The sequence below is a fragment of the Oncorhynchus mykiss genome, chromosome 11, assembly GCF_057628025.1.
Source record: "Oncorhynchus mykiss isolate SJ-2025 chromosome 11, ASM5762802v1, whole genome shotgun sequence".
In the NCBI taxonomy this organism is placed as follows: domain Eukaryota; kingdom Metazoa; phylum Chordata; class Actinopteri; order Salmoniformes; family Salmonidae; genus Oncorhynchus; species Oncorhynchus mykiss.
In genome coordinates, this window is record NC_143032.1 from 79224467 (window position 1) to 79246545 (window position 22079).

General features: G+C 41.2%; 2 protein-coding genes across 2 annotated transcripts; both read right to left on the reverse strand.

Annotated features, from left to right (window-relative positions):
- Positions 1–685: 685 nt before the first annotated feature.
- LOC149979883 (uncharacterized) lies at positions 686–3656 on the reverse strand. The gene is made up of 4 exons (XM_090191202.1): positions 3469–3656; positions 2685–2843; positions 1094–1213; positions 686–931 (listed from the first exon to the last, which is right to left on the reverse strand). The coding sequence occupies exons 2-4, from the start codon at positions 2835–2837 to the stop codon at positions 788–790; spliced, it is 417 nt and encodes a 138-aa protein (XP_090047328.1). The 5' UTR covers positions 2838–2843; positions 3469–3656; the 3' UTR covers positions 686–787.
- Positions 3657–9793: 6137 nt separating this feature from the next.
- On the reverse strand, positions 9794–12433 carry LOC110536419 (uncharacterized). Its single transcript, XM_021622183.3, has 4 exons — positions 12379–12433; positions 11700–11858; positions 10204–10323; positions 9794–10039 (listed from the first exon to the last, which is right to left on the reverse strand). Exons 2-4 carry the CDS (start codon positions 11850–11852, stop codon positions 9896–9898), a joined length of 417 nt encoding a protein of 138 aa, XP_021477858.1. The 5' UTR covers positions 11853–11858; positions 12379–12433; the 3' UTR covers positions 9794–9895.
- Between the last annotated feature and the right edge of the window lie 9646 nt (positions 12434–22079).

The following is a 22079-nucleotide window of genomic DNA, read 5'->3' on the forward strand; positions in this document are numbered from 1 at the left end:
AGCAGTGTATCTTTCTAACTATATGTAGAACATGTATATTTAGTCAAAGTTTATGATGTCTATTTACGTTATCTTGCGGTGCTACCTATATTTTCTGCGGACATTTTTGAGTATTTTCTGAACATGAATTCAATGTAAATGGACATTTATGGATATAAATGGAATATTATTGAAAAAAAAAATGTACTGTGTAACATGTCCTATTACTGTCATCTGATGAAGATTTTCAAAAGGTTAGTGAATGATTTAATTTTTAATCCTGCTTTTATAATTTTATATTTTCTGGGACAAAATGGCTGCCTCTTGTCTTCGTTTCGGTGGTGGTCTAATATAAATATGTGGTGTGTTTTCGCCGTAAAACATTTAACAAATCTAGATGAACAAGGTGTTTATCTTTCATTTGAGCTATTGGACTTGTTAATGTGTGGAGGTTAAATATTTCTAAGAATATTTTTGCGTTCCATGCGCCACGTTCCAGCTGAACGTGGGAGGGGTCGTTCCCAAAGGGGAACCCTAACCCGTCATCAGGTTAAACGGCGAATGATTAAAGGTTTTGACATAAGATCTCAAATCTAGTAGAAATATTGATTAACTATTTTAATATGCTGTGTACCATCTTCTAAGGCATCTTCTGAGAAATAATAAAACAATTCAGAAACATGATTAAGACCAGACTGAGAACATCTTGCTATGAAGCACGTTTTTTTTAATGCTATAAGGAAATTAATACATGAGTGAAAGGGTGACAAAGGTCATAGGTTACAATCTAATCATCAAACTGTTCCATCTAGTAACTGTAGACGTAGCCGTAGCTGTAGGTGTAAAAGATGGTGCCTCTCTTCAGCTGGCAGATCTCACTGTGTGTTCCCGGGCTGATGGGGATTTTGCAGGTTCCCATGTGGAGATCTAGTCCGATGACATCATCCCACACCTAATAATAATAATCATCATAATAACAATAATAGTAAAAATCATCATAATAATCTTCCTCCTCCTCATCATTATCATCTTCATCATCGTAATAATAATTGATGGGAATACATAGTGATTTCCAGTGCTCAAAACGCTTTGCAGAGTAAGGTGGGAAACTCACCTCCACTGTCAGGACAGCGTTGGGAAGGATGTTAGCAAAGTTGAACTCGCCAGGCCAGACGGGGTTTTCCTGTTTCTCCAGAGTGTTGCTCTTGCCATGAAAGGATGAACCGCACCACACCTAAGGAAGATAATGTTGTCAGTAGACTTTAAACTTTTTTAAAAACTATTATTGTGCATTAAAACTTCTTTGGGATAGGGGGTGGTATTTTGACGTCCGGATGAAAAGCGTGCCCAAAGTAAACTACCTTCTACTCAGGCCCAGAAGCTAGGATATGCATATAATTGGTAGATTTGGATAGAAAACACTCTAAAGTCTCTAAAACTTTTAAAATGATGTCTGTGAGTATTACATAACTTATTTGGCAGGAGCAACCCCTAGAATAAACCATTATTTTTTTTGAGTTCCCTGTGTTTTCAGTTAGTTTTCTATGAGGCACCTGGTTGCAGTTCCTATGGCTTCCATTAGATGTCAACAGTCTTTAGAAATTGGTTGATGTTTTTCCTTTGAGAAAGGAAGAACTACGGCTAATCAGAATGAGAGTCAAGCCAAGTGGACTCTTTTGATTGGGGTGCGCAACCTGTAACTTTTATCCGCTATTGAACACAGTATATTCCGTCTTAAATTTGATGGATTATTTACATTTTAGGAGACCTTAGGGTGGATTAGGAAAGTTGATTAAAATGTGTGGACAAAGTTTACAGGTAACTTATTAGATCATTTGTAGTCATGTTGGGCGAGTTGGAACCGGTGTTTTTCTGAATCAAACGCGCCAAATAAATGGACATTTTTGGGGATATAAAAAAGGAGTTTATCGAACAAAAGGACCATTTGTGATGTTTCTGGGACATTTTGGAGTGCCAACAGAAGAAGATCTTCAAAGGTAAGGCATTAATTATATAGTTACTTCTGACTTTTGTGTCGCCACCTGCCTGGTTGAAAATGATTGCTATGCATTTGTATTGTGGGGTGCTGTCCTCAGATAATCGCATGGTCTGCTTTCGCCGTAAAGCCTTTTTGAAATCTGACACCGCGGCTGGATTAACAAGAAGTTAAGCTTTATTTTGACATATTGCAAGTGTATTTTCAAGAATGTTAAAAATTTACAGTTTCTGTAGTTTGAATTTGGCACCCTGCACTTTATCTGAATGTTGGTCAGGTGGGACGCTACCGTCCCACCTAGCCTAGAGAGGTTTTAAATACTAAATTATTGCTAATGTATGTTCAGTTGGCTCACTTGAATGAGGAACCACTATATGTATATTATAATTAATTAATTCATTTGATTGTTTGTTCATTTTTCTTTTACTATTACTTCACCTAACAAGTAACAAGCCAATCACTGACATTTTCATGGTCACATGTCACTGTAGGCTACTTGATAATCAAAAACATGACAGCTGACTGTCTACTGTGTACTGTTTGATTATTGCTGTGTCTCTGTCCTTCTGTGTTATGATGTCTGTCCTGTCTGTAACATCACTGTACTTCTGTTTTATCTCCCCACCTGTCAGTCACTCATTTTATATCACAATGATTTATTAACTGACTGTTCGGGTTAAATAAAGAATAAATAAATTAATAAATTCACCTTGACGTAAGGGCTTGGTTTTATGAATAGCCATCGTTTCAGGTTGGAGGCATGAATATCATACACTCTGACGGGGCCGCCATTCAGGTCACAGTGTACAAGAGCCAGGGTGCATAGCACCAGCAGTCCCAGGTACAGAGAGAGAGAGGCCATGGTACACTGTCAGAGAGAGAGGAGATGAAGGGAGGGGAGAGGGGAAGGGGAAGGTATAAACATGTCCATAAGAGTTTGAAACAAACACTACAAACTGTATTCTGACAGGAGTAAAAAATAGAGTTAAAAAATCAGGATATATGATCAGTATTAAGAGATGAGTCAGTGGAGGAAGAGAGAGAGATCAATGGACAGAGAGAGAGAGAGAGAGAGAGCAATAAATGGAAGACACCAGAACAATCCTGAATCAGCAGAAATACAGGCTCTTATTCAATTGCAGATAGTGGCTTTTCAGAAGTGTGTTTGATTTACTCACCAGCGTATCCTGGATGGAGGGAGATTACACTTGATACAGAAACTGTAATGGTTTTACACATTCAGTTCTGACAGCAAACCTGTCTGAGAAGTCATCCAGTGTACTCAACCAAACTGACAATCAATTTTGATCTAAAATCACTTTTTTGCAAAGCCCCCAATCAACTTTGATTGCAGACAGTAAGGGGCTTTCCAAAAAAGTGATTTTAGATCAAAATTGATTGTCAGTCTACAGAGATAACAAAGGTAAGATGGATGCCCAGAGAGAGAGAGAGAGAGAGAGAGAGAGAGGTGGAAGACTAAGATCATGTCTTACCTGGATAGTCGAGCTGGACGTCTGTCTCCTCTAGTCACCCAACTGCTGATTGTCCTTACTGTGCCATCGAGCTGTTTATAAAGATCTCAACCCCCCCCCCCCACACCCAGCTGGTATAATGACCCACAGGTGGTATGTAAGACTACTTAACCAATGAGAACACACCTTATATTACCACGAGACGTATTTCAGCCTATAAGGTGTAACAACAAATTCTTATACTATCTGAAGTGCTGATTGAACAAATTCTATTCCAGATAATGTCAAAAGGCCAGCCCAGTGAATAAACAATTAGTTGAGGGACAGGGCATTACTAAGGGTGGAGATGGTAAATAGTACTGCATAGAATCTGTAATTAATCAGTAATACCACTAATCATTATATACAGTGCATTCAGAAAGTATTCAGACCCCTTGACTTTTTCTATATTTTTTTTCTTTACGGCCTTATTCTCAAATTCATTAAACTTTTTTTCTCATCAATCTACACATTTGTTTAAATTTTAGCAAATGTATTAACAATCTAAAACAGAAATACCTAATTTACCTAAGTATTCAGACTCTTTGCTATGAGACTCAGGTGCATTCTGTTTCCATTGATCACCCTTGAGATGTTTCTACAACTTAATTGTAGTCCACCTGTGGTATATTCAATTCATTGGACATGATTTGGAAAGGCACACCCCTGTCTGCATAAAGTCCCACAGTTGACTGTGCATGTCAGAGCAAAAACCAAGCCAAAGGTCAAAGAAATTGACCGTAGAGCTCTGAGACAGGATTGTGTTGACCATAAATCACATTTAAGATTCCTGGCACTGAGACCATACACATTGACATACCAGGACACACATCAGCAGCAGGCCCAATGACAAAGAGAGAGAGAGAGGAGGACATGGCTTACAGCAAGGGCAGGATTGAAGAAGGACAACTAGGAGAGAGAGAGAGAGGACATGGCTCACAGCAAGTGCAGGATTGAAGAAGGACAACTAGGAGAGAGAGAGGAGGACATGGCTCACAGCAAGGGCAGGATTGAAGGACAACTAGGAGAGAGAGAGAGAGGACATGGCTCACAGCATGGGCAGGAATGAAGAAGGACAACTAGGAGAGAGAGAGGAGGACATGGCTCACAGCAAGGGCAGGCTTGAAGAAGGACAACTAGGAGAGAGAGAGAGAGGACATGGCTCACAGCAAGGGCAGGATTGAAGAAGGACAACTAGGAGAGAGAGAGAGAGAGAGAGAGAGGACATGGCTCACAGCAAGGGCAGGAATGAAGAAGGACAACTATGAGAGAGAGAAGACATGGCTCACAGCAAGGGCAGGTTTGAAGAAGGACAACTATGAGAGAGAGAGGAGGACATGGCTCACAGCAAGGGTAGGATTGAAGAAGGACAACTAGGAGAGAGAGAGGAGGACATGGCTCACAGCAAGGGCAGGAATGAAGAAGGACAACTAAGAGAGAGACAGGAGGACATGGCTCACAGCAAGGGCAGGAATGAAGAAGGACAACTAGGAGAGAGAGAGGAGGACATGGCTCACAGCAAGGGCAGGAATGAAGAAGGACAACTAGGAGAGAGAGAGGAGGACATGGCTCACAGCAAGGGCAGGAATGAAGAAGGACAACTAGGAGAGAGAGAGGAGGACATGGCTCACAGCAAGGGTAGGATTGAAGAAGGACAACTAGGAGAGAGAGAGAGAGGACATGGCTCACAGCAAGGGCAGGATTGAAGGACAACTATGAGAGATAGAGGACATGGATCACAGCAAGGGCAGGATTGAAGAAGGACAACTATGAGTGAGAGAGAGGACATGGCTCACAGCAAGGGCAGGATTGAAGAAGGACAACTAGGAGAGAGAGAGGAGGACATGGCTCACAGCAAGGGTAGGATTGAAGAAGGACAACTATGAGAGAGAGAGGACATGGCTCACAGCAAGGGCAGGATTGAAGAATGACAACTATGAGAGAGAGAGGAGGACATGGCTCACAGCAAGGTCAGGATTGAAGAAGGACAACTAGGAGAGAGAGAGGAGGACATGGCTCACAGCAAGGTCAGGATTGAAGGACAACTAGGACAGAGAGAGACAGTGGCTATTTATTTGACCGTGGTTACTGATCAAAACCTTAGGAAAACCTTGACAAAGTACAGGCTCAGTGAGCACAGCCTTGCCATTGAGAAGGGTAGACACAGGAAAACCTGGCTCCCTGTAGAGGAAAGGCTGTGCAACTACTGCACAACAGCAGAACCTGAGACTGAGCTGCATTTCCTGACAAGATGTAAAAAAAATATAAAACAATGAATAGAGCGAGAGCGAGAGTGAGAGTGAGAGTGAGAGTGAGAGTGAGAGAGATTTCTATCAAAATGTTTTAAATATACTGAACAAAAAATAAACACAACATGCAACCATTTCTGAGAGTGAGAGAGACAGAGCGAAAGAGACAGAGCGAGAGAGAAAGAGCGAGAGAGATGGGAGAGAGAGAGAAAGAGACAGAGAGAGACAGAGACAGAGAGGGACAGAGACAGAGAGAGAGAGAGAGTGAGAAAGAGCGAGAGAGATGGGAGAGAGAGAGAAAGAGACAGAGAGAGACAGAGACAGAGAGGGACAGAGACAGAGAGAGAGAGAGAGTGAGAGAGAGAGAATGGGAGAGAGAGAGAGAAGGGAGAGAGAGTGAGAGAGAGACAGAGCGAGAGAGAAGGGAGAGAGAGAAAGAGAGAGAGAGACAGAGAGAGAGAGAGCAAGTGGGAGAGAGAGCGAGTGAGAGAGAGAGAAGGGAGAGAAAGAGAGAGCGAGAAGGGAGAGAGAGTGAGAGAGAGTGCGAGAGAGAGAGTGAGAGAGAAGAGATTTCTATTAAAATCTTGTAAATATACTGAACAATAGTATAAATGCAACACACTATTTCTAAGATTTCACTGGTTTTTCTCTGTTTTTAAAGATCATATCTTGTCTTCTGAAAGATGCTTCAGAGTTGTTCAATGTAAAAAGTCTATAGGATCCGTCCCACTGTTTTTAAAGTCTGATTTCTATACGTTTTCATAGAAACTTTTAAAATTGGCATTAATAGCATTGTTGTTTCTAATTACTAATCTTTTACAATTATAACTGGTTCAGAATGTATGTGTTTTCTGAGAGATTAAACATATTTACTGGGTTAAGTTTCCATTAACTAGTATGTTTTATTTGAGTTTAACCTGTAATGTTTGGCTCTCTTCAGAAGTAAAAGTTCAAAAATTTGTATTTTCTTCTTTACCTTGTAAAGATATTTTTCTGGGCTTTTTTTAACACGGTGCTTTATTTTTCTCTGTATCAGGGGGCTGCTTTTTCTTCCCTCTCTGTCTTTATGTCATTATGGGGTATTGTGTGGATTGATGAGGAGAAAAAAATTATTTAGTACATTTTAGAATATGGTTGTAATGTAACAAAATGTGGAAAAAGTAAAGGGGTCTGAATACTTTCCGAATTCACTGAACCCACATATACACGCACTCACACCCTCTCACCCACACAGACACACACAGACAGACTGGCGCAGCTAACCTTGTGGGGACATACAATCAGTCCCATTCAAAATCCTATTTTCCTTAACCCATAACCTTAACCTTAAACCTACCCCTACGTTATAACCCTTAAACTAACCCTATCTCTTAACCCTAACCCTAATTCTAACCTTAACCCTAAATCCCCGAGAAATAGCATTTGACCTTGTGGGGACTAACAAAATGCCCCCAGTTAGTCAAATTTTTGTTGGTTTACTATTCTTGTGGGGACTTGTGGGGTCTAGAGTGTCCAAGATGGCGTAGCAGTGCAGACGTGTTTGTCGTTTTCCCATGTAAAGGTTGTCTTTTTTCATATTTTTTTTGTATATATTTCAATATACTTCAATCTCTTTTTCCATTTTTTAAAATTAAATATACCTTGCTGCAACCCGTCTCACACAATGTGTTACGGATCCGCTATTTTTTAGATCTTATAGCTAGAACCTCCATCAGATGCTAACCAGCTAATTAGCTACTAGCTATTTAGTCATTGTTAGCCACTGCTAGCGGCATTTACCTCTTGCTCAGACACCAGCCGCTTTTACCCTGGACAATACCCGCCAGTCTGCACAACGCCAGTCTGCACAGACCGATTTCAACCCTGAGCATATCAGGACTGCTCTTCTCCACCATTACTCCAGTGGACTCCATTACTGGACCATTATTCCAGATCCTCGCAGCTAGCTAGCTGATACCGAGTGGCCCAGCCCCAAAGCTAGCCTTTGAACCAGGCCCATCTTTCGGGCATGCTCAGTGGACCTTATGATCACATGGCTACACAGCTGATGCCTCCCGGACTCTTCACTAACACCTCCCACACATGGTGTGACCTCACCTAGTATAACGTCTCTTGGGTAGGGGGCAGTACTTTGAATTTTGGATGAATGAGGTGCCCAATGTAAACTGCCTGTTACTCAGGCCCAGAAGCTAGGATATGCATATGCGTGGTAGTATTGGATAGAAAACACTCTAAAGTTTCCAAAACTGTTAAAATAATATATGTGAGTATAACAGAACTGAAATGGCAGGCGAAAACCTAAGGACAATCCATACATGATGTGGGATATTTTTGATATGGATACTTTTCTATTGAATGCCTATACAGTATCTAAATGGTCAGGACCCAGATTGCAGTTCCTATGGCTTCCACTAGATGTCAACAGTCTTTAGACATTGTTTCAGGCTTGTATTCTGAAAAATGAGGAAGAATGAGACCATTTTCTATGTACGTGGACTGTAGAATGAACCAGAGCTAGTTTTTGCACGTGACCGATTGCGCGCCGTTCGTTGTTTTTCCTTTCTATTGAAGACGCTATTGTCCGGTTTAAATATTATAGATTATTTAGACTATAGACAACCTGAGGATTAATTATAAACATCGTTTGACATGTTTCGACAAACTTTACTGGTACTATTAGGATGTATTCGTCTGCATGTCATGTCTGCCTTTGAGCCAGTGGATTACTGAACAAAACGTGCCAACAAAACAGAGTTTTGGGATATAAAGAGGGACTTTATTGAACAAAAAATGTATTGTGTAACAGCGACTCTTGTGTCTACAACCATATGAAGATCTTCAAAGGTAAGTGATACATTTTATCGCTATTTCTGACTTTTGTAACTCCTGTACTTGGTTGTAAAATGCTTTTGTATGCGGGGCACTGTCCTCAAAAAATCGCATGGTATGCTTTCGCCGTAAAGCCTTTTTGAAATCTGACACAGCGGCTGGATTAACAAGAAGTTCATCTTTAAACCGATGACTAACACTTCTGTTTTTCTGAATGTTTAATTTGACTATTTCTGTATTTTGAATTTGGCAATCTGCAATTTCACCGGAATTGGGGTTACACTGTACCACTGTACCCGCACCCTACCATACCCTATTCTAATATATTCTACCACGCCCAGAAATCTGCTCATTTTATTTTCTGTACCCAACGCACTAGATGACCAGTTTTGATAGCCTTTAGCCGTACCCTCATCCTACTCCTCCTCTGTTCATCGGGTGATGTTGAGGTTAACCCAGGCCCTGCGTGTCCCCAGGCACTCTAATTTGTTGACTTCTGTAACCGTAAAAACATTGGCTTCATGCATGTTAACATCAGACGCCTCCTCCCTAAGTTTGTTTTACTCACTGCTTTAGCAACTCCGCCAACCCTGATGTCCTAGCCGTGTCTGAATCCTGGTTTAGGAAGGCCACTGACATTTCTGAGATTTCCACCCCCAACTACAACATATTCCGTCAAGATCGAACTGCCAAAGGGGGAGGAGTAGCAATCTACTGCAGAGACAGCCTGCAAAGTTCTGTCATACTTTCCAGGTCTATGCCCAAACAGTTCGAACTTCTAATTTAAAAAATTATTCTCTCCAGAAATAAGTATTTTCCAGCTGTGCCCTGGACACCATATGTGAATTGATTTCCCCCCATCTCGTTTCAGAGTTCGTTCCGTTAGGTGACCTAAACTGGGAAATGCTTAAGTGTCTACAGACTATTCCCACATTCTCAAAAATATAAATATTGTTTAATTCCCCAATTTCGGGGATTAGGAGTTTTGGGAAGAATAATGTCTTTGTTCTCCACGGTCTCTCTCTCTCCACTTCAGTGAAGACAGAGAGTTGTGATGTTGTGACACTGTAAATGTTAAACGGCGAATGATTAAAGGTTTTGACATAAGATCTCAAATCTAGTAGAAATATTGATTAACTATTTTAATATGCTGTGTACCATCTTCTAAGGCATCTTCTGAGAAATAATAAAACAATTCAGAAACATGATTAAGACCGACTGAGAACATCTTGCTATGAAGCACGTTTTTTTTAATGCTATAAGGAAATTAATACATGAGTGAAAGGGTGACAAAGGTCATAGGTTACAATCTAATCATCAAACTGTTCCATCTAGTAACTGTAGACGTAGCCGTAGCTGTAGGAGTAGTAGACGGTGCCTCTCTTCAGCTGGCAGATCTCACTGTGTGTTCCCGGGCGGATGGTGATTTTGCAGGTTCCCATGTGGAGATCTAGTCCGATGACATCATCCCACACCTAATAATAATAATCATCATAATAACAATAATAGTAAAAATCATCATAATAATCTTCCTCCTCCTCATCATTATCATCTTCATCATCGTAATAATAATTTATTTGATTTACATAGTGATTTTCCAGTGCTCAAAACGCTTTGCATAGTAAGGGGGGAAACTCACCTCCACTGTCAGGACAGAGTTGGGAAGGATGTTAGCAAAGTTGAACTGGTCGGCCCAGATGGGGTTTTCCTGATCCTCCAGAGTGTTGCTCTTGCCATGAAAGGATGAACCGCACCACACCTAAGGAAGATAATGTTGTCAGTAGACTTTATTAAACTTTTTTTAAATTATGATTGTGCTTCTTTGGGATAGGGGGCGGTATTTTGACGTCCGGATGAAAAGCGTGCCCAAAGTAAACTGCCTGCTACTCAGGCCCAGAAGCTAGGATATGCATATAATTGGTATATTTGGATAGAAAACACTCAAAATTATGTGTGTGAGTATAACAGAACTTATTTGGCTGGCAAAACCCGAGAACAAACAATCCAGGATTATATATTTGTTTGAGTTCACTGTGTTTTCAATTTGATTTCTATGGTAAACTAGATTTATGAGGCACCTGGTTGCAGTTCCTATGGCTTCCACTAGATGTCAACAGTCGTTAGAAATTGGTTGATGTTTTTCCTTTGAGAAATGAAGAAGTACACAGTATATTCCGTCTTAAATTGTATTGATTATTTACATTTTAAGATACCTTAGGGTGGATTAGGAAAGTTGATTGAAATGTTTCAACTAAGTTTACAGGTAACTTATTAGATCATTTGTAGTCATGTTGGGCGAGTTGGAACCGGTGTTTTTCTGAATCAAACGCGCCAATTAAATTGACAGTTTTTGGGATATAAAAAAGGAGTTTATTGAACAAAAGGACCATTTGTGATGTTTCTGGGACATTTTGGAGTGCCAACAGAAGAAGATCTTCTGGCATGAATTATATAGTTATTTCTGACTTTTGTGTCGCCACCTGCCTGGTTGAAAATGATTGCTATGCATTTGTATTGTGGGGTGCTGTCCTCAGATAATCGCATAGTCTGCTTTCGCCGTAAAGCCTTTTTGAAATCTGACACTGCGGTTGGATTAACAGGAAGTTAAGCTTTATTTTGACATATTGCTAGTGTATATTCAAGAATGTTAAATATTTACAGTTTATGTAGTTTGAATTTGGCACCCTGCACTTTATCTGAATGTTGGTCAGGTGGGACGCTACCGTCCCACCTAGCCTAGAGATGTTTTAAATACTAAATTATTGCTAATGTATGTTCAGTTGGCTCACTTGAATGAGGAACCAGTATATGTATATTATAATTAATTAATTCATTTGATTGTTTGTTCATTTTTCTTTTACTATTACTTCACCTAACAAGTAACAAGCCAATCACTGACATTTTCATGGTCACATGTCACTGTAGGCTACTTTAGATCCAAACAAATGACAGCTGACTGTCTACTGTGTACTATTTGATTGTTGCTGTGTCTCTGTCCTTCTGTGTTATGATGTCTGTCCTGTCTGTAACATCACTGTACTTCTGTTTTATCTCCCCACCTGACAGTTTGTTGTAGTAAATAAGAATGTTTTGTTAACTGACTGTTCGGGTTAAATAAAGAATAAATAAATTCACCTTGACGTAAGGGCTTGGTTTCATGAATAGCCGTCGTTTCAGGTTGGAGGCACGAATATCATACACTCTGACAGGGCCGCCATTCAGGTCACAGTGTACAAGAGCCAGGGTGCATAGCACCAGCAGTCCCAGGTACAGAGAGAGAGAGGCCATGGTACACTGTCAGAGAGAGAGGAGATGAAGGGAGGGGAGAGGAGGGGAAGGTATAAACATGTCCATAAGAGTTTGAAACAAACACTACAAACTGTATTCTGACAGGAGTAAAAAATAGAGTTAAAAAATCTGGATATATGATCAGTATTAAGAGATGAGTCAGTGGAGGAAGAGAGAGAGATCAATGGACAGAGAGAGAGAGAGAGAGCAATAACTGGAAGACACCACAACAATCCTGAATCAACAGAAATACAGGCTCTTATTCAGCTGCAGATAGTGGCTTTTCAGAAGTGTGTTTGATTGATACAGAAACTGTAATGGTTTTACACATTCAGTTCTGACAGGAAACCTGGCTGAGAAGTCATCCAGTGTACTCAACTCAATCAATCAAACTGATTGTCAGTCTACAGAGATAACAAAGGTAAGATGAGAGAGAGAGAGAGAGAGAGAGAGAGAGAGAGAGAGAGAGAGAGAGAGAGAGAGAGAGAGACAGAGAGAGAGATGGAAGACTAAGATCATGTCTTACCTGGATAGTCGAGCTGGACGTCTGTCTCCTCTAGTCAGTCACCCAACTGCTGATGGTCCTTACTGTGCCATCTAGCTGTTTATAAAGATCTCAGCCCCCCCCACACCCACACCCAGCTGGTATGATGACCCACAGGTGGTTTGTAGGACTACTTAACCAATGAGAACACACCTTATATTACCACGAGACGTATTTCAGCCTATAAGGTGTAACAACAAATTCTGATACTATCTGAAGTGCTGATTGAACAAATTCTATTCCAGATAATATCAAAAGGCCAGCCCAGTGAATCAACAGTTAGGTAAGGGAGAGGACATTGCTAAGGGTGGACATGGTAAATAGTACTGTATAGAATCTGTAATTAATCAGTAATACCACTAATCATTATATACAGTGCATTCAGAAAGTATTCAGACCCCTTGACTTTTTCTCTATTTTGTTCTTTACGGCCTTATTCTCAAATTCATTTAACTTTTTTTCTCATCAATCTACACACATTACCCCATAATGACAAAGATAAAACATATATTTGTTTAAATTTTAGCAAATGTATTAACAATCTAAAACAGAAATGCCTAATTTACCTAAGTATTCAGACTCTTTGCTATGAGACTCAGCTCAGGTGCATTCTGTTTCCATTGATCACCCTTGAGATGTCTCTACAACTTAATTGTAGTCCACCTGTGGTATATTCAATTCATTGGACATGATTTGGAAAGGCACACCCCTGTCTATATAAAGTCCCACAGTTGACTGTGCATGTCAGAGCAAAAACCAAGCCAAAGGTTGAAAAAATTGTCCGTAGAGCTCTGAGACAGGATTGTGTTGACCATAAATCACATTTAAGATTCCTGGCACTGAGACCATACACCTTGACTTAACAGGACACACATCAGCAGCAGGCCCAAGGACAAGAGAGAGAGAGAGAGGAGGACATGGCTCACAGCAAGGGCAGGATTGAAGAAGGACAACTAGGAGAGAGAGAGGAGGACATGGCTCACAGCAAGGTCAGGATTGAAGGACAACTAGGACAGAGAGAGACAGTGGCTATTTATTTGACTGTGGTTACTGATCAAAACCTTAGGAAAACCTTGACAAAGTACAGGCTCAGTGAGCACAGCCTTGCCATTGAAAAGGGTAGACACAGGAAAACCTGGCTCCCTGTAGAGGAAAGGCTGTGCAACCACTGCACCACAGCAGAACCTGAGACAGAGCTGCATTTCCTGACAAGATGTCAAAAATATAAAACAATTAGAGAGTGTAATTTCCCCAAATTTGAAACCCTTATTCAAGGGTTGAAAGACCTCTCTGATGAGAGTAGGCTACCCGTCCTGTTGGGGGAGGACGCAGAGAGCTGTGGGTTGGCAGTGCACTACATTGCTGCCTGCCATAAGATGAGGGACAGTGTCTGACACACCAATCAACCTGCACATGTCCTCTACTGTATGCTCATTGTTATTGTTCAATGTATGGCTATTATGACCCTTGGATATTGTTGTTACTGTTGTCCCGTTGACAATTTTGATTCTTATTATTTTCATATTGTAAATATCCAAAAGTACATTGTTACGTCATGCCAATAAAGCAAATATAATTGAATTGAGAGAGAGAGTGAGAGTGAGAGTGAGAGAAAGAGAGAGAGATTTCTATCAAAATGAATATACTGAACAAAAAATAAACACAACATGCAACCATTTCTCTCATTTCTGAGAGAGACAGAGCGAAATCGACAGAGCGAAATCGACAGAGCGAGAGAGACGGGAGAGACAGACGGGAGAGAGAGAGAGAAAGAGACAGAGACAGAGAAAGAGACAGAGACAGAGAGAGACAGAGAGAGAGAGCAAGTGGGAGAGAGAGCGAGTGAGAGAGAGAGAGTGGGAGAGAGAGAGAAAGAGAGAGAGAGAGAAGCGATTCCCAAACCTTCCATAACAAAGCCATCACCTACAGAGAGATGAACCTGGAGAAGAGTCCCCTAAGCAAGCTGGTCCTGGGGCTCTGTTCACAAACACAAACACACACTACAGAGCCCCAGGACAACAGCACAATTAGACCCAACCAAATCATGAGAAAACAAAAAGATAATTACTTGACACATTGGAAAGAATTAACAAAAAAACAGAGCAAACTAGAATGCTATTTGGCCCTACACAGAGAGTACACAGCGGCGGAATACCTGACCACTGTGACTGACCCAAAATTAAGGAAAGCTTTTGACTACTGTATGTACAGACTCAGTGAGCATAGCCTTGCTATTGAGAAAGGCCGCCGTAGGCAGACATGGCTCTCAAGAGAAGACAGGCTATGTGCTCACTGCCCACAAAATGAGGTGGAAACTGAGCTGCACTTCCTAACCTCCTGCCCAATATGACCATATTAGAGAGACATATTTCCCTCAGATTACACAGATCCACAAAGAATTCGAAAACAAATCCAATTTTGAAAAACTCCCATATCTACTGGGTGAAATTCCACAGTGTGCCATCACAGCAGCAAGATTTGTGACCTGTTGCCACGAGAAAAGGGCAACCAGTGAAGAACAAACACCATTGTAAATACAACCCATATTTATGCTTATTTATTTTATCTTGTGTCCTTTAACCATTTGTATATTGTTAAAACACTGTATATATATAATATGACATTTGTGATGTCTTTATTGTTTTGAAACTTCTGTATGTGTAATGTTTACTGTTAATTTTGATTGTTTTTCACTTTATATATTCACTTTATATATTATCTACCTCACTTGCTTTGGCAATGTTAACACATGTTTCCCATGCCAATAAAGCCCTTGAATTGAATTGAATCGAATTTAATTGAATTGAATTGAGAGAGAGATTTCTATCAAAATGAATATCAAATCAAATCAAATTTATTTATATAGCCCTTCGTACATCAGCTGATATCTCAAAGTGCTGTACAGAAACCCAGCCTAAAACCCCAAACAGCAAGCAATGCAGGTGTAGAAGCACGATGGCTAGGAAAAACTCCCTAGAAAGGCCAAAACCTAGGAAGAAACCTAGAGAGGAACCAGGCTATGTGGGGTGGCCAGTCCTCTTCTGGCTGTGTCGGGTGGAGATTATAACAGAACATTGCCAAGATGTTCAAATGTTCATAAATGACCAGCATGGTCGAATAATAATAAGGCAGAACAGTTGAAACTGGAGCAGCAGCACGGTCAGGTGGACTGGGGACAGCAAGGAGTCATCATGTCAGGTAGTCCTGGAGCCAACCCAGACAGGATGACCACATCAGTGAATCAACCCACTCAGGTGACGCACCCCCTCCAGGGACGGCATGAGAGAGCCCCAGTAAGCCAGTGACTCAGCCCCTGTAATAGGGTTAGAGGCAGAGAATCCCAGTGGAAAGAGGGGAACCGGCCAGGCAGAGACAGCAAGGGCGGTTCGTTGCTCCAGAGCCTTTCCGTTCACCTTCCCAATCCTGGGCCAGACTACACTCAATCATATGACCCACTGAAGAGATGAGTCTTCAGTAAAGACTTAAAGGTTGAGACCGAGTTTGCGTCTCTGACATGGGTAGGCAGACCGTTCCATAAAAATTGAGCTCTATAGGAGAAAGCCCTGCCTCCAGCTGTTTACTTAGAAATTCTAGGGACAATTAGGAGGCCTGCGTCTTGTGACCGTAGCGTACGTGTAGGTATGTACGGCAGGACCAAATCAGAGAGATAGGTAGGAGCAAGCCCATGTAATGCTTTGTAGGTTAGCAGTAAAACCTTGAAATCAGCCCTTGCTTTGACAGGAAGCCAGTGTAGAGAGGCTAGCACTGGAGTAATATGATCAAATGTTTTGGTTCTAGTCAGGATTCTAACAGCCGTATTTAGCACTAACTGAAGTTTATTCAGTGCTTTATCCGGGTAGCCGGAAAGTAGAGCATTGCAGTAGTCTAACCTAGAAGTGACAAAAGCATGGATTAATTTTTCTGCATCATTTTTGGACAGAAAGTTTCTGATTTTTGCAATGTTACGTAGATGGAAAAAAGCTGTCCTTGAAATGGTCTTGATATGTTCTTCAAAAGAGAGATCAGGGTCCATAGTAACGCCGAGGTCCTTCACAGTTTTATTTGAGACTGTACAACCATTAAGATTAATTGTCAGATTCAACAGAAGATCTCTTTGTTTCTTGGGACCTAGAACAAGCATCTCTGTTTTGTCCGAGTTTAAAAGTAGAAAGTTTGCAGCCATTCACTTCCTTATGTCTGAAACACATGCTTCTAGCAAGGGCAATTTTGGGGCTTCACCATGTTTCATTGAAATGTACAGCTGTGTGTCATCCGCATAGCAGTGAAAGTTAACGTTATGTTTTCGAATAACATCCCCAAGAGGTAAAATATATAGTGAAAACAATAGTGGTCCTAAAACGGAACCTTGAGGAACACCGAAATTTACAGTTGATTTGCCAGAGGACAAACCATTCACAGAGACAAACTGATATCTTTCCGACAGATAAGATCTAAACTAGGCCAGAACTTGTCCGTGTAGACCAATTTGGTTTTCCAATCTCTCCAAAAGAATGTGGTGATCGATGGTATCAAAAGCAGCACTAAGGTCTAGGAGCACGAGGACAGATGCAGAGCCTCGGTCCGATGCCATTAAAATGTCATTTACCACCTTCACAAGTGCCGTCTCAGTGCTATGATGGGGTCTAAAACCAGACTGAAGCATTTTGTATACATTGTTTGTCTTCAGGAAGGCAGTGAGTTGCTGCGCAACGCCTTTTCAAAAAATTTTGAGAGGAATGGAAGATTCGATATAGGCCGATAGTTTTTTTATATTTTCTGGGTCAAGGTTTGGCTTTTTCAAGAGAGGCTTTATTACTGCCACTTTTAGTGAGTTTGGTACACATCCGGTGGATAGAGAGCCGTTTATTATGTTCAACATAGGAGGGCCAAGCACAGGAAGCAGCTCTTTCAGTAGTTTAGTTGGAATAGGGTCCAGTATGCAGCTTGAAGGTTTAGAGGCCATTATTATTTTCATCATTGTGTCAAGAGATATAGTACTAAAACACTTGAGCGTCTCTCTTGATCCTAGGTCCTGGCAGAGTTGTGCAAACTCAGGACAACTGAGCTTTGAAGGAATACGCAGATTTAAAGAGGAGTCCGTAATTTGCTTTCTAATAATCATAATCTTTTCCTCAAAGAAGTTCATGAATTTATCACTGCTAAAGTGAAAGTCATCCTCTCTTGGGGAATGCTGCTTTTTAGTTAGCTTTGCGACAGTATCAAAAAGGAATTTCGGATTGTTCTTATTTTCCTCAATTAAGTTAGAAAAATAGGATGATCGAGCAGCAGTAAGGGCTCTTCGGTACTGCACAGTACTGTCTTTCCAAGCTAGTCGGAAGACTTACAGTTTGGTGTGGCGCCATTTCCGTTCCAATTTTCTGGAAGCTTGCTTCAGAGCTCGGGTATTTTCTGTGTACCAGGGAGCTAGTTTCTTATGATAAATGTTTTTCGTTTTTAATGGTGCAACTGCAACTAGGGTATTGCGCAAGGTTAAATTGAGTTCCTCAGTTAGGTGGTTAACTGATTTTTGTCCTCTGGCGTCCTTGGGTAGACAGAGGGAATCTGGAAGGACATCAAGGAATCTTTGTGTTGTCTGTGAATTTATAGCACGACTTTTGATGTTCCTTGGTTGGGGTCTGAGCAGATTATTTGTTGCAATTGCAAACGTAATAAAATGGTGGTCCGATAGTCCAGGATTATGAGGAAAAACATTAAGATCCACAACATTTATTCCATGGGACAAAACTAAGTCCAGCGTATGACTGTGACAGTGAGTGGGTCCAGAGACATGTTGGACAAAACCCACTGAGTCGATGATGGCTCCGAAAGCCTTTTGGAGTGGGTCTGTGGACTTTTCCATGTGAATATTAAAGTCACCAAAGATTAGAATATTATCTGCTATGACTACAAGGTCCGATAGGAATTCAGGGAACTCAGTGAGGAACGCTGTATATGGCCCAGGAGGCCTGTAAACAGTAGCTATAAAAAGTGATTGAGTAGGCTGCATAGATTTCATGACTAGAAGCTCAAAAGACGAAAACGTCATTTTTTTTTTTTGTAAATTGAAATTTGCTATCGTAAATGTTAGCAACACCTCCGCCTTTGCGGGATGCACGGGGGATATGGTCACTATTGTAGCCAGGAGGTGAGGCCTCATTTTACACAGTAAATTCATCAGGCTTAAGCCATGTTTCAGTCAGGCCAATCACATCAAGATTATAATTAGTTCATTGACTATAATTGCCTTTGAAGTAAGGGATCTAACATTAAGTAGCCCTATTTTGAGATGTGAGGTATCATGATCTCTTTCAATAATGACAGGAATGGTCTTTATCCTAGTGAGATTGCTAAGGCGAACACCGCCATGTTTAGTTTTGCCCAACCTAGGTCGAGGCACAGACGCGGTCTCAATGGTGATAGCTGAGCTGACTACACTGACTGTGCTAATGGCAGACTCCACTATGCTGGCAGGCTGGCTAACAAAAAATAAACACAACATGCAACCATTTCTCTCATTTCTGAGAGAGACAGAGCGAAATCGACAGAGCGAGAGAGACAGAGCGAGAGAGACGGGAGAGACAGACGGGAGAGAGAGAGAGAGAAAGAGAGAGAGAGAGAGAGAGAGAGAGAGAGAGAGAGATAGAGAGAGAGAGAGAGAGAGATTCAGTTCTAGAAGATACACTCTGTTCATTCTCCACATTTTGTCTATAAATTGTATTTTCTGTAGTAACAACATAGCATGGCAGAATCACATGACGACAAAGCATGGTAGCAACACAACATGACAACAACATGGTATCAACACAACATGGCAGCAACACAACATGGTAGCAGCACAATACAGGATACAAATATTATTGGGCACAGACAACAGCACGAAGCAGCCACAACACTTTGCTATGGGACTCGAAATTGGAATTGTCCGTAGAGCTCAGAGACAGGATTGTGTCGAGGCACAGATCTGGCAAAGGGTACCAACAAAAATTCTGCAGCACTGACGGTCTCCCAGAACACAGGGGACTCCATCGAGAAGTTTGGAACCACCAAGACTCCTAGAGCTGGCTGCCCGGCCAAACTGAGCAATCAGGGGAGAAGGGCCTTGGTCAGTGAGGTGACCAAGAACCCAAGGGTCACTCTGACAGAGCTCCAGAGTTCTTCTGTGGAGATGGGAGAACCTTCCAGAAGGACAACCATCTCTGCAGCACTCCACCAATCAGGCCTTTATGGTAAAGTGGCCAGACGGACGGCACTCCTCAGTAAAATGCACATGACAGCCCACTTGGAGTTTGCCAAAAGGCAACTAAAGACTCTCAGACCATGAGAAACAAGATTATCTGGTCTGACGAAACCAAGATTGAACTCTTTGGCCTGAATGCCAAGTGCCACATCTGGAGGAAACCTGGCACCATCCCTAAGGTGAAACATGATGGTGGCAGCATCATGCTGTGGGGATGTTTTTCAGCGGCAGGGACTGGGAGAATAGTCAGGTTGAGTGAAAGATGAACAGAGAAAAGTACAGAGAGATCCTTGTTGAAAACCTGCTGTAGAGTGCTCAGGACCTTCATGTTAGCCATGAAAATTAATTACTTAAAAACCATACAATGTGATTTTCTGGATTTTTGTTTTAGATTCCGTCTCTCACAGTTGAAGTGTACCTATGATAAAAAAATACAGACCTCTACATGCTTTGTAAGTAGGAAAACCTGCAAAATCGGCAGTGTCTCAAATACTTGTTCTCCCCACTGTATCAGCTGGTAAGAAGGGCTATATAAATAAATTTGATTTTGATTTAAAAATAGCCGTGCTGCAACTCTCCCCGTCCAACCTGACAGAGGATCTGCAGAGAAGAAAGGAAGAAACTCCCCAAATACAGGTGTGCCAAACTTGTAGCATCTTACCCAAAAATACTCAATGATGTAATCGCTGCCAAAGGTACTACAACAAAGTACTGAGTAAAGGGTCTGAAAACGTATGTAATTGTGATATTTCAGTTTTTAATTATTTTGTAAATTTGCTAAAATTTCCAAAAAACTGTTGTTGCTTTGTCATTATGGGGTATTGTTTGGATTGATGAGGAGAAAAAAAATATTTAACAAATTTTAGAATATGGTTGTAATGTAACAAAATGTGGAAAAAGTAAAGGGGTCTGAATACTTTCCGAATTCACTGAACCCACATATACACGCACTCACACCCTCTCACCCTCTCACCCACACAGACACACACAGACAGACTGGCGCAGCTAACCTTGTGGGGACATACAATCAGTCCCATTCAAAATCCTATTTTCCTTAACCCATAACCTTAACCTTAAACCTACCCCTAGGTTATAACCCTTAAACTAACCCTATCTCTTAACCCTAACCCTAATTCTAACCTTAACCCTAAATCCCCAAGAAATATCATTTGACCTTGTGGGGACTAACAAAATGCCCCCAGTTAGTCACATTTTTGTTGGTTTACTATTCTTGTGGGGACTTGTGGGGTCTAGAGTGTCCAAGATGGCGTAGCAGTGCAGACGTGTTTGTCGTTTTCCCATGTAAAGGTTGTCTTTTTTCATTTTTTTTTTGTATATATTTCAATATACTTCAATCTCTTTTTCCATTTTTTAAAATTAAATATACCTTGCTGCAACCCGTCTCACACAATGTGTTACGGATCCGCTATTTTTTAGATCTTATAGCTAGAACCTCCATCATAAGCTAGCCATCAGATGCTAACCAGCTAATTAGCTACTAGCTATTTAGTCATTGTTAGCCACTGCTAGCGGCATTTACCTCTTGCTCAGACACCAGCCGCTTTTACCCTGGACAATACCTGCATGTTAACATCAGACGCCTCCTCCCTAAGTTTGTTTTACTCACGGCTTTAGCACACTCCGCCAACCCTGATGTCCTAGCCGTGTCTGAATCCTGGCTTAGGCAGGCCACTGAAATTTCTGAGATTTCCACCCCCAACTACAACAAATTCCATCAAGATAGAACTGCCTTGGTTTATCAAATGACTGCCTCGCCTGGTTCACCAACTACTTCTCAGATAGAGTTCAGTGTGTCAAATTGGAAAGCCTGTTGTCCAGACCTCTGGCAGTCTCTATGGGGGTACCACAGGGTTCAATTCTTGGGCCGTCATTAAAACTCGTTTTTCAACCACTCCACACATTTCTTGTTAACAATATATAGTTTTGGCAAGTCGGTTAGAAAGCCTACTTTGTGCATGACAAAAGTAATTTTTCCAACAATTGATTACAGACAGATTATTTCACTTATAATTCACTGTATCACAATTCCAGTGGGTCAGAAGTCTACATACACTAAGCTGACTGTGCCTTTAAACATCTTGAAAAATTCCAGAAAATAATGTCATGGCTTTAGAACCCTCTGATTGGCTAATTGACATAATTTGAGTCAATTGGAGGTGTACCTGTGGATGTATTGCAACGACTATCTTCAAACTCAGTGCCTCTTTGCTTGACATCATGGGAAAATCAAAAGAAATCAACCAAGACCTCCGAAAACAATGGTGGACCTCCACAAATCTGGTTCATCCTTGGGAGCAATTTCCAATGGCCTGAAGGTACCACGTTCATCTGTACAAACAATAGTACGCAAGTTTAAACACCATGGGACCACGCAGCCGTCATACCACGCTCAGGAAGGAGACGCATTCAGTCTCCTAAAGATGAA